This window comes from Rhinopithecus bieti, unplaced genomic scaffold (genome assembly GCF_001698545.2).
Source record: "Rhinopithecus bieti isolate Rb0 unplaced genomic scaffold, ASM169854v2 scaffold_18354, whole genome shotgun sequence".
In the NCBI taxonomy this organism is placed as follows: domain Eukaryota; kingdom Metazoa; phylum Chordata; class Mammalia; order Primates; family Cercopithecidae; genus Rhinopithecus; species Rhinopithecus bieti.
This window is the reverse complement of record NW_016809835.1, coordinates 2,288,187-2,303,759: the sequence shown is the minus strand read 5'-3', so window position 1 is coordinate 2,303,759 and position 15,573 is coordinate 2,288,187. Positions and strand designations below refer to the sequence as shown.

Sequence of the window (15,573 nt, the reverse complement as noted above, 5' to 3'; positions counted from 1 at the left end):
CCAGGATGGTCTCGAACTCCTGACCTCGTGATCCGCCCGTCTCGGCCTCCCAAAGTGCTGGGATTACAGGCTTGAGCCACCGCGCCCGGCCTGAGAGGTTTTTAAAAGGCACAAGAGACAACTGCTCAAAATGGCTCTGCACTAAGAAAGCATTGTTCACCTGGGTTCCAGAACTTATTTGATCTTTAATTTTATTGCAATAAGGATAACTTTTCCAAATGTGACATTCCCACTGATGGATACTTCAGGATCCAAAAAGCCACATGTATGTAGAGCAGTGTTCCTGGGGCCGGGTGCACTAAAAACGTGTTGCTCCCTCAGGGGAATAGCTGTTCTTTCCTCGCACTATCCGTGTGAGATGCTAACAAGAAATCTGAATTTGAGCCACAATGCTCAACAGTGGCTTGTATACTCACAGTTCCTACTGAAAACCTGTTTTACTGAGAAACAAACGGCCAGATTAATGGTAAAGTGCATGTGTAGAGGACTTTCCTCTATGACAACAAAGGCAGTCCTCAGGATGTTCATATTTCGTCTTAACTCCTCAGGAATGCAAGGCAGTAATTTTGAGAGGCAGCCTCAGCTTGAGTGTTTCAAATGAGGTGCAGTACAACTGCAGAGAGGAGCCACATTCAATAAACACTACCCTAGCTTTTCAATGTTCATTCCTAATTACATACTTTTATTTTTAAATCATAGGTAGACACTCTTGTTGCAGTTTCTATAAGCATCCATTTCACCAGTCCTGACTATAGGCAATCCTTTAACCTAGAAGAGTTTACTAAAATAACATTATTATTGTCTTGTATTTATGTTAATTTCTCCAGTCCCTGCAGCGCACTAAGTGCACTTCCCCAGAGTACCTCTTACTTTCTCACATTTCTCTCAAACCAAGGAAATCTGACTTCACATGCAATAGAAATTACCCTTAGATCACAGCCGAGAAAACAAAAGGGGTAAGCCCTGGAGTATGATGTTTGGGGATATTTGATCGTTGCCTAGGTAGCATTTAATTAGTCCTGGGCTGCAGCTGGGAGTGGGGTGCTGGTACCTGGGTAACCTTTGTCATTGTGACTAAACCCATGGTTGAACAATCAAAATGCGATGCTTATTATACTCTCCATTCTCACCCCTTTCTTCTTTAGGAATTAGACACACACACACACTCTCTCTCTTTCTCTCTCTCTTTCTCTGACATATATACACAGTTTGCAAATTAAGAGAACTCTCATGCTGGGCAGGGTGACTCACACCTGTAATCTCAACACTTTGGGAAGCGGGGGCAGGAGGATTACTTGAGACCAGGAGTTCAAGACCAGACTGGGCAAAGAGCGAGACTCCTTCTGTACAAAATAATCAAAAAATTAGCTGGGCATAGTGGAAGGCTTGTAGTCTCAGCTATTTCAGAGGCTGAGACAAGAGGGTAGCTTCGTCCCAGGAGGCAGAGGCTGCAGTGAGCTATAATTGCACCCCTGCACTCCAGCCTGGATGACAGAGGGAGACCCTGTGTCAAAACAAAAGAGATGAAAAAAAATAAAAGAAACTCTCTTTCTTTGTTGAACAACACAGTGAATTTTAAAGCTGTGAATGACTTATTTTCCCAACAAAATATTATAAACAGTGGGAAATACTTCATTCTTCCAAATATTCCCTTACAGTTGCTTTCTTGTTAATAAGCACTCAAAAACATTACTTGGCACTTTTAAAGTGATCTATTAGTTTATGCTTTATTCTTCATCTTCTACCATTATTTCTAGTACGCTACCATAGGTGCTAAACAAACTGCCCCAGAAGACCAAAAAGCAGGCAGAAGAAGCAAAGGGACTGTGCTTGCTTGATGGTTTGCTGTTGTTGCATACTTAAAAAAAAAAACCTTTTTTAAAAAAACTCTACTAACAAAAATCATGAGCTCTCTTTGGTCTCTAGAGATGAAGACAAAAGCAGTGACACTCAGCATGAGGTGCTGTCCTTGGTTAGCAGCTGTCGTGGAACGCACTTAGTTGGGTTTAATGGAGGGGTTATTGACATCTCCTAAAATGGCTCCTGGGCCCAGGCAGCCAATTTTCTGCTACCTTCCTGCCTATGCCTGTCTATGCTGAGTGGTTTCACAGTACCCATTAGGAACTGCGTGAGAGCCATTACAGTCAGCAGAGTAAAACATCCTTTCCACTCTTAAAAAAAAAAGTGAGCTCAATAGGTATTTCTACGGTGGTCTGAATGAGCCATTATTAACTACCCTGAGGAATGAGGAAGCCTGAACACGGCAGTGAAACGCCATTTTATTCCTTTCTGCTGGCCACACCTGCACCGAGGGAAAAAAGTCACTGTGTATGTGAGGATCTGGATATAAAGAATCCTGAAATTTGAAAGTTGACCAAGATGTAAAGCTCACAGGAATTATGCCTTATGCTGCGTACACTATAAAATCCTAATCTCCTCGGAAGGTCTTTCACTGCTACGAAAGGATGCAGGTGGGGGTGACTGGACAGTCTGCTGCTCAGGTGGCAAAGTCTCAATGGGAACACTGGGGTGAGAGCGGATAGCATGAGGAGCTGCCGATCACTCTGTCCCCTGTAACTGGGCCAGGAGGGCTCAGGGCATGGGGCAAGTGGGAGAAACGCTAGGGATTTGCATTAAAATGGGAGTCTCCTTCCCAGGCAGGCAGCAATCACCTCAAGGAATATTAAATAGAGATCTGGTTACCTTAACGAAAATAATGCTATTTGTCATTTTCTTCAAACACACCATGATTCCTCCTATAACCTAGTATGATGTGCAATGAGGAAAGATGAGCAGAGCCTCATGGGCATGGGGACATGTACCTAGACCTGTGGGTGTGCGCAAACAACACAGAAAACATGAGGATAAAGAATCGGCTTTCCCTCTGAAATTGCAGGTTCCCTGAGGGTGAGTCAGCCCCTTGAATGCCACTGGAACATATATTTGTGTGCCTTATTGTTTAAAGGTTGGAGCAGGGCTGAAAACACATTCATTACTCCCTGTCATACAGCAGTTGATGTATTCTAGGCACATACAATTAAGCTATAATTCTACACACGACAGACTAAACACACAAGTCTAGACAGAGAAAGATGACTTAAAATATTCTTAGACCTTTTATAAGAGTATTTTCTCATTTTCTTATCACTCAACTGGTAAATATTAGTTGTAACCCGTGCCTCATTAATGTCAAAGGGAGAAGATTCGCATGACTGAAATTCAAAGGGCTGATTCTAATTCTCCATCAAAAACCAATCTCCAGGCAAGGTATTTTTAGCAATCACTCAGCACAAATCTAAAGATGCTCAACTGTGGTTTGTTTATCTTCTAGGAAAAAGGCATCGGTTCTTAAAACAAAACTGCCATATACACCATCCATCACATTTGATGATGATTTTTGTGAATGTGATCTAGATGTTATAAAACTAGTGACAAAATGTAAATATATCAAGGTCTTACTGTGTATTCCGCTAAGAAAATAAACCACAAGAAATCTGTTTCTTAAACCTGACAACGTCTGTAGTCACCTGTTGATTGGTGGGAGCAGAAGAGAAAAGCGAGCGTAGAACGGCGTGGAGGGAGTGACCATGGATGGGTTATCATAGCAAGAAAGCAGGCCAGCCCTCAGACTGTGCACATGTTCCCTGACAGCCCTTGCGTGGGTACCCACAGGACCGTTTTGCAAATGCTCTCCAACTCCCCTCTCAGGCTCTGCTTTACCAGCCAGCACTTTAAAGCATTGCTGGCTTTTTGCTCTCAAGCCCAAAGGACCTTAGAAGCTCAGTCATAGAATGTTGCCACCCTTTACACATCAGCAGCAGCTCTGTGCCTCCTGAGAATGCTGAAAGCAATCATTTCTCTGAGAAACGTCTTGAATACCAATTTAAAATTCCTACAAAAAGGAAACCAGCCAAATATCAATACCCAGCATTTCCCACAGATAATAACAATCGCCAAATATACAAGTCAAATAGATTCTCCACAAGGGAGACAGCACTTGTTCACATTTGTTTCCATGTGACAAGCCCTGTCTTAAGAGCTTTACACACTTTAATTCATTTGATCTGCATCAAAACTATGAGGTGGGGCCGGGCACAGTGGCTCACGCCTGTAAACCCAACACTTTGGGAGGCCGAGGCGGGCAGATCACGAGGTCAGGAGATCGAGAACATCCTGGCTAACACAGTGAAACCCTGTCTCTATTAAAAATACAAAAACAAAATTAGCCAGGCGTGGTGGCAGGCGCCTGTAGTCCCAGCTACTAGGGAGGCTGAGGGAGGAAAATGGCGTGAACCCGGGAGATGGAGCTTGCAGTGAGCCCAGATTGTGCCACTGCACTCCAGCCTGGGTGACACAGCGAGACTCGATCTAAAAAAAGAAAAGAAAGAAAAAAAAAAACTCTGAGGCGGAAGTTTTCATCCTTGTTTTAGGTAACTTGTCCAAGATGACACAGCAAATAAACCACGGGGTTACGATCAAATAAGGTAGTTTGACTCCAGAATCTGCACTCTTCATCATTATGCTAGGCTGCTGCTGGTGAGGAGTCAGATGATCAAAATGTTTTAATTATTTCAATAGGTAGATAAAAGTGGCAAAATGATGGGAAAAAATAAAAATTGAAACTGATTTTCAGTCTGATGTCACTTGTCCTGAGAATAGCTTTTATTTGTTTGCTTGTTTTGAAATGGTGTCTGTCTACCACAGGTAATTATGGGGCACTTCTTACAACCCCTGGGAGATATCCTTCTTTACTACTATACATAGACAGTCCTAAAGTCAAATTTGGGAAAGAAGCAAATGGCAATGGAAAAGGAAATAAACCCTGTACAGCATGGTAAGTCTAGCTTTCCTTCTGTGGTCCAAGATGATGCTCATCCAACATGATTAGGGTACAAAAAACATATGATATAATAGGTAAATCAAAATGTTATGATAGTATTTAAAATCATAAATATAAAGAAATATAAGACCGTTGTTCTGGCCTGGCACAGTGGCTCACACCTATAATCCCAGCAGTTTGGGAGGCCAAGGCAGACACATCGCTTGAGCTCAGGAGTTTGAGACCAGCCTGGGCAACATGGGGAAATCCAATCTCTACAAAACATACAAAAAATTAACTGGCTGTGATGGTGCACACCTATGGTCCCAGCTACTCGGGAGGCTGAGGTGGGGGGATCACTTGAGCACAGCAGATTGAGGTTGCAGTGAATCCAGACTGCGCCACCGCACTCCAGCCTGGGCGATGACATAGCTAAGACTGTTTCAAAACAACATGCTCTATTTTGAAAAGACTCAACTACTGAACTTTCCTTTGAGTGTAAGATTAGAGAGTGTTCATAAAAGAACACCTAACCTTTTCTTTCAAGATGACTGTTCTCACTTGAGCCAGCTTAGATGTGGCCAGGAATGGCTTTACATCAAGGCAAATCAGCAGAGACCTGCCCTGGGCACACAGCAAATGTTTGTTGAGTGATCTTTAGGCAAGGCAATGCTACAATAGTAAGGCAAAGTAATAGTAAGATGAACCCAGATGACTGACCACTCCAAGAATTACAGTATGCCAGAGTTGGACAGGGCTTAAAGATCACAGGACTAACATTCTTGGTAACTAAAGCACCTACCACCCACCTTGTGTAGAGAAAGCACTCATATTCCAGATTCCTGCTCAAAGGATATTATTCAAGATGACTAAGTCTTTCAGAGTGGTCTTGAGTGAGACTTACGATCCTGAAGAAATAGTCAAATCAAATCTCAAAACCATATTTAAAAACTAGTATAAGGGGTAAACTAGTACAAAGGAATCAATCTTGTGCCATTTGCACAATCTGTTAGCTGCAATTTGAGGCTATCTTCAGTCTTTACAAGTGATCTCTAACTATTAAAAAACAACAAAAGCTATCATAACCAACAGGAATGTAAGACAGATATATGGGTGACCTGAGCCTTAATTTACTTATGTCATAGAAGGCAATAAATATTTTACTATAACTCTGCTGGCCTTGAAACAAAACAAAACCATGGCTCAGCATTGTGACTCATGCCTATAATCCTAGCACTTTGGGAGGCTAAGGCAGGTGGACTGATAGAGCTGAGGAGTTTAAGACCAGCCTGGGCAACATAGTGAGATCCCGTCTCTGTGTTTCTTTAAACCCAAATCCCCTCAAAATCTGTTAGAAGCCTGGATTTGATGCAGGGGGCTAGATTTTATGTTGGTCTGTATACGATTGTTAAATGCCTTCTCCTCTCACAAGACTATAAGTGTAATAAAGGTAATGACTGTATTTGTTTTGTTCTTCACAGTGTCCTTGCTCACCAAGCACCCTGTAATGCCTGGTATATTATAGGCGCTATTTAACAATGTTTTATCTGGCTGAAAACTGGCTCTATTTTTTTTAGGGGATTCATCCTTCATCTTGCTCTTTAAGTTAATTTAAGATTCTTGAAATTAGGCAGGTGTGGTGGCATGCACCTATAATCCCAGCTACTTGGGAGGCTGAGGTGGGAGGGTCATTTGAGCCCAGGAGTTTGAGAGCAGCCTGGGCAACATAGTGAGACCCTGTCTCAAAAAACAATGACAGATTATTGAAACTCTAAAGGAAAAGGTTCCACTAATTCCATTTCAGGAGAACTGAAGTACATGAGTTAGCTTTCACATTATTTCAAGTGAGAGAGGAAGAGACCACTAGACTTGGACCTACTTAAAAACAGACTTCAAATTTTCCCATAAAACCTTTCCAGTTTGTTCAGGAAAAGCTAAAGGCTTTGCTGGGCCCAATCCAGTGATTATCCTGTGATCTCCATGTCTTCTTATCCTCTAACATCTCTTCTCTTTAAAACACACTTATCTGAAAGTGAATCTGACATGTGTTTTTATCACCTTACAGTCTTGGTTGGAAATCTTTATGCTCCCCACACAGCAGCATTACTAAAATGCCTCTATTCTAGATGCTTAATTCCCAGAGGGGAGCTTTGGCCTGTGCAGTGTACTCATAGGCTTGAGAGGGAAAGTCATAATATTAGTCCTTTCCAGCGTTGGCAAGAATGGTAAAGATGCTGTGTTTCCAAAGGTCAATCTCCAAACACAGCATCTAGCATAACACTATAAAACTCGGTAGGTAGCCAATCCTTACTGAAGGTGATAGCAAGAGAAAGGAGAGGAGAACAGTTTGGGGGAACTTGTTCTTCCTACTCAACAAGAGCAATGCTAGGTCTTGGGTATAGAAATGGTTAATTCTTCAGCAATGCTTGCAGCCTTTCATTTTGCAATACGCAGTTGTCACTCTATAAAGTCAATCCAAACATGAATGAACACAATGAGAACCACATGACTTGTACACCAAAAAAAAAAAAAGTAGTCTTACAAACAATCCTTATAAGAAAGCCAGAACAATCGACAGAGAAAAAATAAAAGCTTGTAGTTTTTACATTTTGAAATAATCATACTTGTTGGAAAACAGCACTTCCCCTATTTTTTTGTGAGATGGTTTTAAAAGATATGGAGATATTTCAAGATGAAAATACAATAAAATGACAACAAGAGAAACAACCTTATACTGTACCTTTCCTTCAGCAAATCATATGCTGTCTGACAGTTTCTGGACTCCTTTTTTCTCAAAGCAAAGTTACTTAAAACTGATTTTCATGTGGCTTTCCAGCAAGTTTAACTTTTAATAAACCATTTCTTGCTAAGCTTTTCTTAGCACATTTACTCAATTCCATACTTGAAAGCTACAATGCATTTTAATAACTGAAATGTATGGGATATTATTCTAATATTACACTCAAAAGGAAGAACTGAGACAGTCCTGTGGGCATATTACTGCAGCCAAACGTGATTCATGAAGGCACTGATACTCTATAAAAGTGGTTTCAAATATCAATGTATACAAGACTAATGGAATATTATCTAACCAGTCAAAATAGGTTGAACCTCATTCCTGATGTTATATCAATGCCAATAAAATTAGGAGTCATATAACAAAAGCATATGGACAGAAAATAGCTTTCTCTTACGTAAAATTCAAGTGATGATCAAGAAGTAAGATGCAATACAGTATTTCTGATGGGTCAATGGCAAAGGTCTGGAGAAATATATTCCAGGTTTGAAGTCTTTATGGGCCAGAAACTCTGTCTCATAATTCCCAAATGTGACCAAATGGGAGAAATATAGGTTATTGCTCACAAGAAGAAGACGAGCTGGGTCAGCATGAATACATCGCCAGCGCCAGAGGCATGGGTCAGAGCATAGCCCCAGGGAGGTGGCTGCTTAGTGGGAACATCTTCACATATGACAAATTTTTGCATCCTTACCTTTAATTATTCTTTGGTATTCTTTTTCATCTCTGAAAAAAAGGCTATTTTAACAGCAGTTTGTAATATGAGATTCTTTTACCCACACTAAGAAAGATAAGTGGTAATGCAATGGCAGGTGATAATGCAATTATGAAATGATGATGTATATTTCATTTTGAAATGCAGTATACGTTTCCTTTTTCTTTTGCAGGAAGACGGTTCTGGGATCCTAGGAGCATTCAATTTGTATTCATAATTTCATTTGAGTAAGAGTAACATTTAACATTAAATAGTTTGTAGTCCCTTGAGCTCAGAGTACAGTTGAGATACACACATACACACACACACTCTACTATCTCTCACTGTCTCTTCTCTCTCTTTCTCAAGCCCTGGATATCAATTCAAAATTTGAATATATATATAAAATATATATTGTATGTGTGTATGTATATGTATTTTATACATACATACACACACACACAACCCTAGAACTTAAAAACTCATTAAGAATCCACAAAATAGCCACACAGCGATAACCTAGAGAGACTTCCTTGACTGTGGCTGCTGGCTAACCCAGTTGATAATAACAAATACAAAGTATCCTTTTAGCAATAAGAGAGTCTTTTTGCTGCCCCAGACAAAGCTTTCCAGCTTGCTCCTTGTCCTTTGGAATTCTAGGCTGACCAACACTGAGCGGAAGCCTCACCTGGGACTTCAGGAGAGAATCTTGCAGAGTGTCGAGATACAAAAAGTTTGAGTTCTTGGTCCAAGTTGCATTCAATCAGGTTTGTGTCCCATGATCGGATTCCTAGGGAGGGAAAGAGAGTTGAGAGACTTCCAGTTAGTCATTTCAGAGTGGTTTGGACAACATCACTGTAACATTTCTCAGGCTTTCAGGGAGGATGTGGGAACTCCTTTTCTGAAGAGCTCGGTGGCTTAGCAGTGGATGCCCACAAAATGGGAGGGCCAGGGAGGTCTCTCCACCAGGCCACAAGGGAGGGATAATTAGCAGTGTGGACTGAACTTCTGCCCTTCATAAAATGTAAATGCACCTCTTCTGGAAGAGTCAAAGAAAACAGTTATTAGGAAAATGACAGGCTGTACTCCAGGGAGGGGCTAGAAAGGGCAGGAAGAAGGTTAGTTCTTAAGAGGCTAAGAGGCCAACAGACTAACTCTAGCTTGTAGACAGACTATCTCCACTTGTAGTTGGCAAGAAAATGTAGAATGAAGGCAAAGAAAATATATGGGGGCTGCCATTCAAGCACGGGCCTTTGCTTCTAAAATGATGTAATGGTAGTATACACATATAATTTCTTTCCTTTACCCATCCCGTTTTTGATTTTGGTTTATCAAGCCCTGGATATTAATCCAAGATTTGTGTGATCTTTGATAAACAGGGTGGATCCACTCAATCTTCAAGACTTGGCCTGTTTGTCCTTCCAGGCATTTTTCTGTTACCTGAGTAGCTTGGCAGGCAGCTCTTTTATTCACAATTGTTCTTTGTATTCAATTTTCTTATCCAGAGGCAAAGAAAATGGCAACTTTTATACTTTATAAAACATTTATGAAGTTGGGGGCATGAATCAGCTGTTTCTACAAAAGTTCAGACTTCCTTTCCCTAGGATGAAAGGAATATCCGGGGTGAGAGGAACAGGAGGGCAAGAGGTGGGATGAGGGCAGCTTCCTGTGCTCATGCCCTACTCTCTAGCCTCTTCCTTCCTCCTCTTGCTGTCCTCCTCTCTCCTGCCATCCCAAAGGGGATGGCCCAGAGGGAAACCCAGAGAGCATCATAGAAGGGAGGTCTGGAGAGTAAGCCAGGGAAAGTTGGGTAACCCCAGAACTCTGGTTTGTGTGTGTGTGTGTGTGTGTGTGTGTGTGTGTGTGTTACATGTTTACATATTATATATTAGATTTCTCCTAACAGATTACTCATGGTGGAGCCAGTGTGTGGTATCCATCATTGTACCTTTGTACAGAGCATTCTCAATTGTCAGGAACAAATCTCTAGAACAACAAACATTTATTGCATACCTCCTAAAGGTAAGGGCTTGAACCTCTAGGTATAACACAACAGGTGAACTATCTCTAAATTAACACCCAGTCATTTAATCATTTTTGTTGGACATTAGTCATGTATACAGACTTGGGGGAATAAATAGCAGTGTGCTACTTAAATACATACTGGATCCTTAAGGCATATTTGTATTTACCCTAGGTTATGTTGTATTCAGTCTTCCTATCTTGTAAAGAATCAAGGTGGATTATACATATACATTACAAAAAAAAAAGATTCTGGAAACTCAGTTCACTGCACATCTAAAATATCTTTAGATGACACACCACAGGCCCTTTCAACCATGAGGAATATTTTCAAATAGATGTGTGTCCACTAAATAAAGGCAGAAATTTCTCATATGATCAATGGGAAGAATTCAGGTGTGGAAGAGTTAACATGCTTAAGGAGAGGTTAAATTATAAGGGAGAATTTTATGGCTCTCCCTGGAAACATTAATAGCCTCAGTTTGCATTTGGGCTAATGGAGTATTTAAATTTTAACAAGAAAGGCATGTTGAGATTTCACAGATCTTTTTAGTGCAGAAATGATAAATGGGTTCTTTTTGTTTCACAGAGAGCCTGACAGGTTGAGAGGGCTGAATTCATTAGAATATTTTACTTCAACATATACACTATATACTAATCTAGTGTAAAAAAAAATCGAGTTCCTGTCTGAGCTGCTTAATTGGTATTGTTGACTGAATTCTCTGTGTTCCAGGTCTGAGCTCCACTTTGTATTCTACCCTGTCAAGCTGAGTCAATAAGTTAATAATGAGACATATGCATTTAAATTACATTCATACAATTTTTTTGTCTTTGTTCTAAGTAATATCTAAATTGGTACATTATTTGAAGGACTTCATCCAAGGTTATCTGCAGACTTGCTCTTACATTGTTACTTGCCATTTTCCCTTGGCTTGGGTTAACTTGTCATGACACACACAATTAAATGTTTGCTTTATATTTTCATACATATTTTATTTTTGATATATTTGTAATTTAGCAATAGAAAAAGTACTAAATGATAAATCCACTTAGTAATTTTAAATTATACTAGTAAATGGCTGATAAAATATTTCTCATTTTACACTCCCAATGAAACTAAAAATGTAGGGTTCTTTTTTCAAGAGAGCAATTTCCACCCAAATTGTTCCTTAGCAATGCACAACCACTACTACCACTTATAAAATAAAGGTTACGATGGATTTGCCAGCTATTTTAGTTGGAAAGGAAAATTTTGGAATCAGGCCACTTTCCATACCAATTTTAGAAATAATTTGTAATTACTTTGTATCTCCTGCTGGATAATATCGGTAAAGGCAAACAGTAGTTGTCAGCGAAGGTTCATATTGCATTTAGTAGATTTAGGTAGCTCCCCTTTGTGCCTAACAAGGAGCCAGCAGCAAGCCCTCTAAAGTTCATAGGACAGAAAAATATCTCTTTGGCCCTTCCCATTTTCTCCCCTCTCTGAATCTGGCTGGAGGGCATCCTAGGGCATTGGTGAAGAGGTTCTGAAGAGGCTTTCAGAAGCAGGTCATCCTGGCCTCTGTTGGAGAGGAGGGAAGCCCTCTTTCTGATTTCACCCCAATATGCCCCAAGTCAAGCTCTTCCCAGAGGCTTTGTTTCTCCAGCATTCTAAGACTGTACCCCTTCTGGGCTTACCCAGGTGGGGACAGAATAACTCCAGGCAGGTGGAGGCAGTGAACTCCATTCTTTCAATGTCTGGAGCCAAAAGGCATCCGTCATCTCTGAGAACAATCTGGGCCTGCTCTGTGGCTATTGCCTAGCCCTGAAAGTGAGCTCCTTGGGACCAGGGAGCAACAAAAGATCTTTCCTTCTCAGTTCTCTGACCCCAGGTGGTAGCAGTGCACACAAGGGAGGCTAACATGCACATGATATACACAGATGAGAAAAGGAGAAAAGAATAGGTTATGGGGCAGGGAGCCAGGGAGGAGTCATCACAGAACAAGTCAGGGTAAAAAATGAGTAACAGTCAGGTACTCTTGGTGTATCTAGGCTAGATTGCTCCAAGTTTACCAATCATGTAAGCATTTTGCAGGATTGTTTAATGAAACCAACAATTTTAAAAAGCACTTCCCATTTAAAGGCTAAAATTCATATTTCTAAAGGTGACAGTGGATTGAGGAAAGCAAAATGAAATGACTATGCATTGCGTGTTGATGGCACGTGGGTTCTATCTGACAGTTATTTGGGCCCTTGGCAAGTTGAGTTTCCTTCATGGGCTTTAGTTGCTCCCTCTGAAAAACAGGCTTTTGGATATTTTTTCCAAGTACCTAAATGATTAACCTATAATCATAAGATGACATTTGTAAAACTATGCTAAAAGTGGTCTGAAATCAGATTGAAATCATAAACTACATAAATAAACTAAAGGAAATGCTACATTTAGGAATGCTTTATTTCTTAGAGGAAAAAAATTCTTATTTTTTTCCCTTGAACTCGTCTTTAATTTGCTCTTTTTTCTTTTTTTAAAGCCAGCAACTTGATGTTCATAACATATGTATGTAATGAAGATATATCTTACATACAGAGCTCATAGTTTCAAAGCATTGATAATAAATAATTTAGGTCCAAGATAACATCTTACAATAGAAGCAAATGAGAAGGGACTTATAATTATTTGCTTGTCTAAAAAGTTAGAACTTATTTTTTAAAGTAAGCCCTTAGAAAAGGTGAATAATTTAATGACCTTAAATTTGGGGACTAGCTTGTTTTTCAGCATGGATCACAGAGCCCGTCATAGATAATACCAATTAAGCAGTACAAGCAGAAATCCATCTGTCTTTGAATTTGAAAAGTATAAAGGCAAATATAGTAAATTTAAGACTCTCTAACATTTAATTCTCACCACATATGGTATTGGTTTCTTATTTCCCCTGCTAAAAGAAAAGGAAAACTAAAACCCAAATCTTTCCTGGGTTTTAAATTCTCTTACCATCTTAGACTGAATACATTCAATTAAATGACATCAGAATGTTACAATGTAATCAGCTAAACTTTTATCTAAAAATGCAGAGCAGTAGATGTTACATTCATCTATCTTTTCTGGAACAAATCTTGCTGATTCCCAATGTTAACTAAAGGAAAAGTTACAATCTAATGGTAATTGAAAACATTAAACAGACACGTAGTATTCCTTATATGTTTTAGTTTCTTAAAAAAAAAAAAATGAAACAATGAAAACTTTCACAAGGTTCTACAATTCAGTTTGCAAGGCATGGATGTATGTACTCTATGTATTAAAATAAAACCAAGAAGCAGGACTTTGCTGAAAATGAGAACCACTAGCTAAATCCATGCTGGGGGCTAATTAGGGAGGAGAAAAAGGAGGTGCCAAAGAGTAGTAGTTGGTGGTAGCGAAAACGATTTGGAATAAAGTCCTGCATAACTAAATAAATGAAGCTAGCCTAGTCGCAGGAAACACTATTGTTCCAAACTCTCGAGGAGACAAGTCCAAAGCCTTCATTATGCTTTCCGAATATAGTTGAGAAAACAAGAGGGACCATCTCTCTTCCCTGGATTCAAGAAGCATTTACGAAGCATCCACACTGGGACGTTCCAGGCCTGTTGATTTATTGCATTACCACCATGTCTTTACAGATTTAGAGATTATTTTCTAGGCTTCCCAGAGAGCCCTCAGTAATCAGATGGCAAGAATCCAAGTCACAGGGTCTCCAAACCCAGAGTCTTAGTTAAGGCAGGAGAGGAAATAGGAAGAAAGAGTAACAGATGAAGAAGTGCTTTCCCAGCCTGCAACACACAATCATCAGAGCTGGCTCCCCTGGAGTAGCTCCATCTTGCTTCACACAACACGGCCCAAAGGCACCAAGCAAAAACAGCAGTGGCCTCTGGAGGAGGCCCAGCTGAGACCTGGCGGCTGAAGCAGCAGCTTGTCGTGTACAGGAAAACAGGACCAGCCTGCTCTGTTGCTAAGTCATCTCAGACTGTCTGAAAAGCTATGGGAGCAGGATTTTCACTTAGCACTGCAAGGGCCTGCATCTTGAGCTGCAGCCAAGACCCCAGGACGCAGGGGAGCCATCTCTTTACACTGCTAGAAATGGCTCTGCTCACTCACTTGGTTGATTCTTAATGGGATCAATACAGTCATTTCGGAGTTCCATGCAAAAACCTGACCAAATTAGGGAATTAAAAATCAGGAAGCCATGATGATGACTGCAAAGGGAACACAAGGGGGCTTCTGGGGTTCCAGTAATGTCTGTTTCTTGATCTGGGTAACCCAGGCGTATCGGTTTTGTGAAAATTCGTTGAGCTGCTCATCTTTGATTTGCGCCCTTTCCTCTCTATATAATGCTTCAATCGAATTTTTAAAAAAATTAATGTCAAAAAGACAAATCTGAATTTCGTTACTAAGTGCTAGTAGTGTAAAAACGGGTAAAGGCAGGGAGTCCTACTTTATGGCAGTAGGTGGATGCGTCTGTTTTCTCCGTAAATACATGCAGCTTGAATAAACCCTCTGAGGAATAGGGCACTGAAAGGATGATCAGCTGAGTAACAAAGCAGGACGATAATTACAGCCCGAAGGTGATTGCGGAACCATCTCCCAGCACGGGGCGCTGCCCACAAGTGGATGGCCATACAAAGGCAAGCCCTGAAAACTGTTGTTCTGAAACCTTCCTCCCATCATACGATGTTAGCCGACCCTGCACTAACATCATGACAGGGTCAGAAAACAGTGACGCTGCAGCACTGGTACTTCTGTCACTTATGAGTGCTGTGACCTTGAGCCGGTTCTCTTACCTTTCTCGCCTCTATGGGCCCCCAGCTCTAAAACGGGGTTGATGATCCTTCTCCTAGCACCACTACATCGAATGGTTATGAAGATTTTGTAGATAGAAAAGCACCTCCTAATATATTCCTATTTCCCAGAAATGCCATTTACAAATAATTTTTTAAAGAAAAAAATCCAGTCATTGATTCCCACAATAGCCACACCCAAAATCAGTAAGTGTAAAATTTTTCAAGGAGAAAATTGTGGAAATAAACTAAATTAGAACAGATTAGACCAAAGGCCTACAGTCTGAAAATAAAGGGTTATTGAGATGCTCAAATAAGACATTTCACTATTGAAATATCTCTTGTTCTTGAATTTTTTGGAATAAAAAATGACTTTCTGCTCACATTTTTTTTCTTTTCTTTTTTCTTTTTTTTTTTTAAGCTGAAAGGGAAAATCAAGTGCTTTAAAGT

General features: G+C 40.3%; 1 protein-coding gene across 1 annotated transcript in view; it reads right to left on the bottom strand.

The window, feature by feature from the left end:
- MAP1B (microtubule associated protein 1B) overlaps positions 1 to 15,573 on the bottom strand; it is a 109,965-nt gene that overhangs the window by 91,684 nt on the left and 2,708 nt on the right. Inside the window, 1 exon segment of the mRNA XM_017890596.1 lies at positions 8,999 to 9,100. Coding sequence (XP_017746085.1) covers positions 8,999 to 9,100 — 102 coding nt within the window.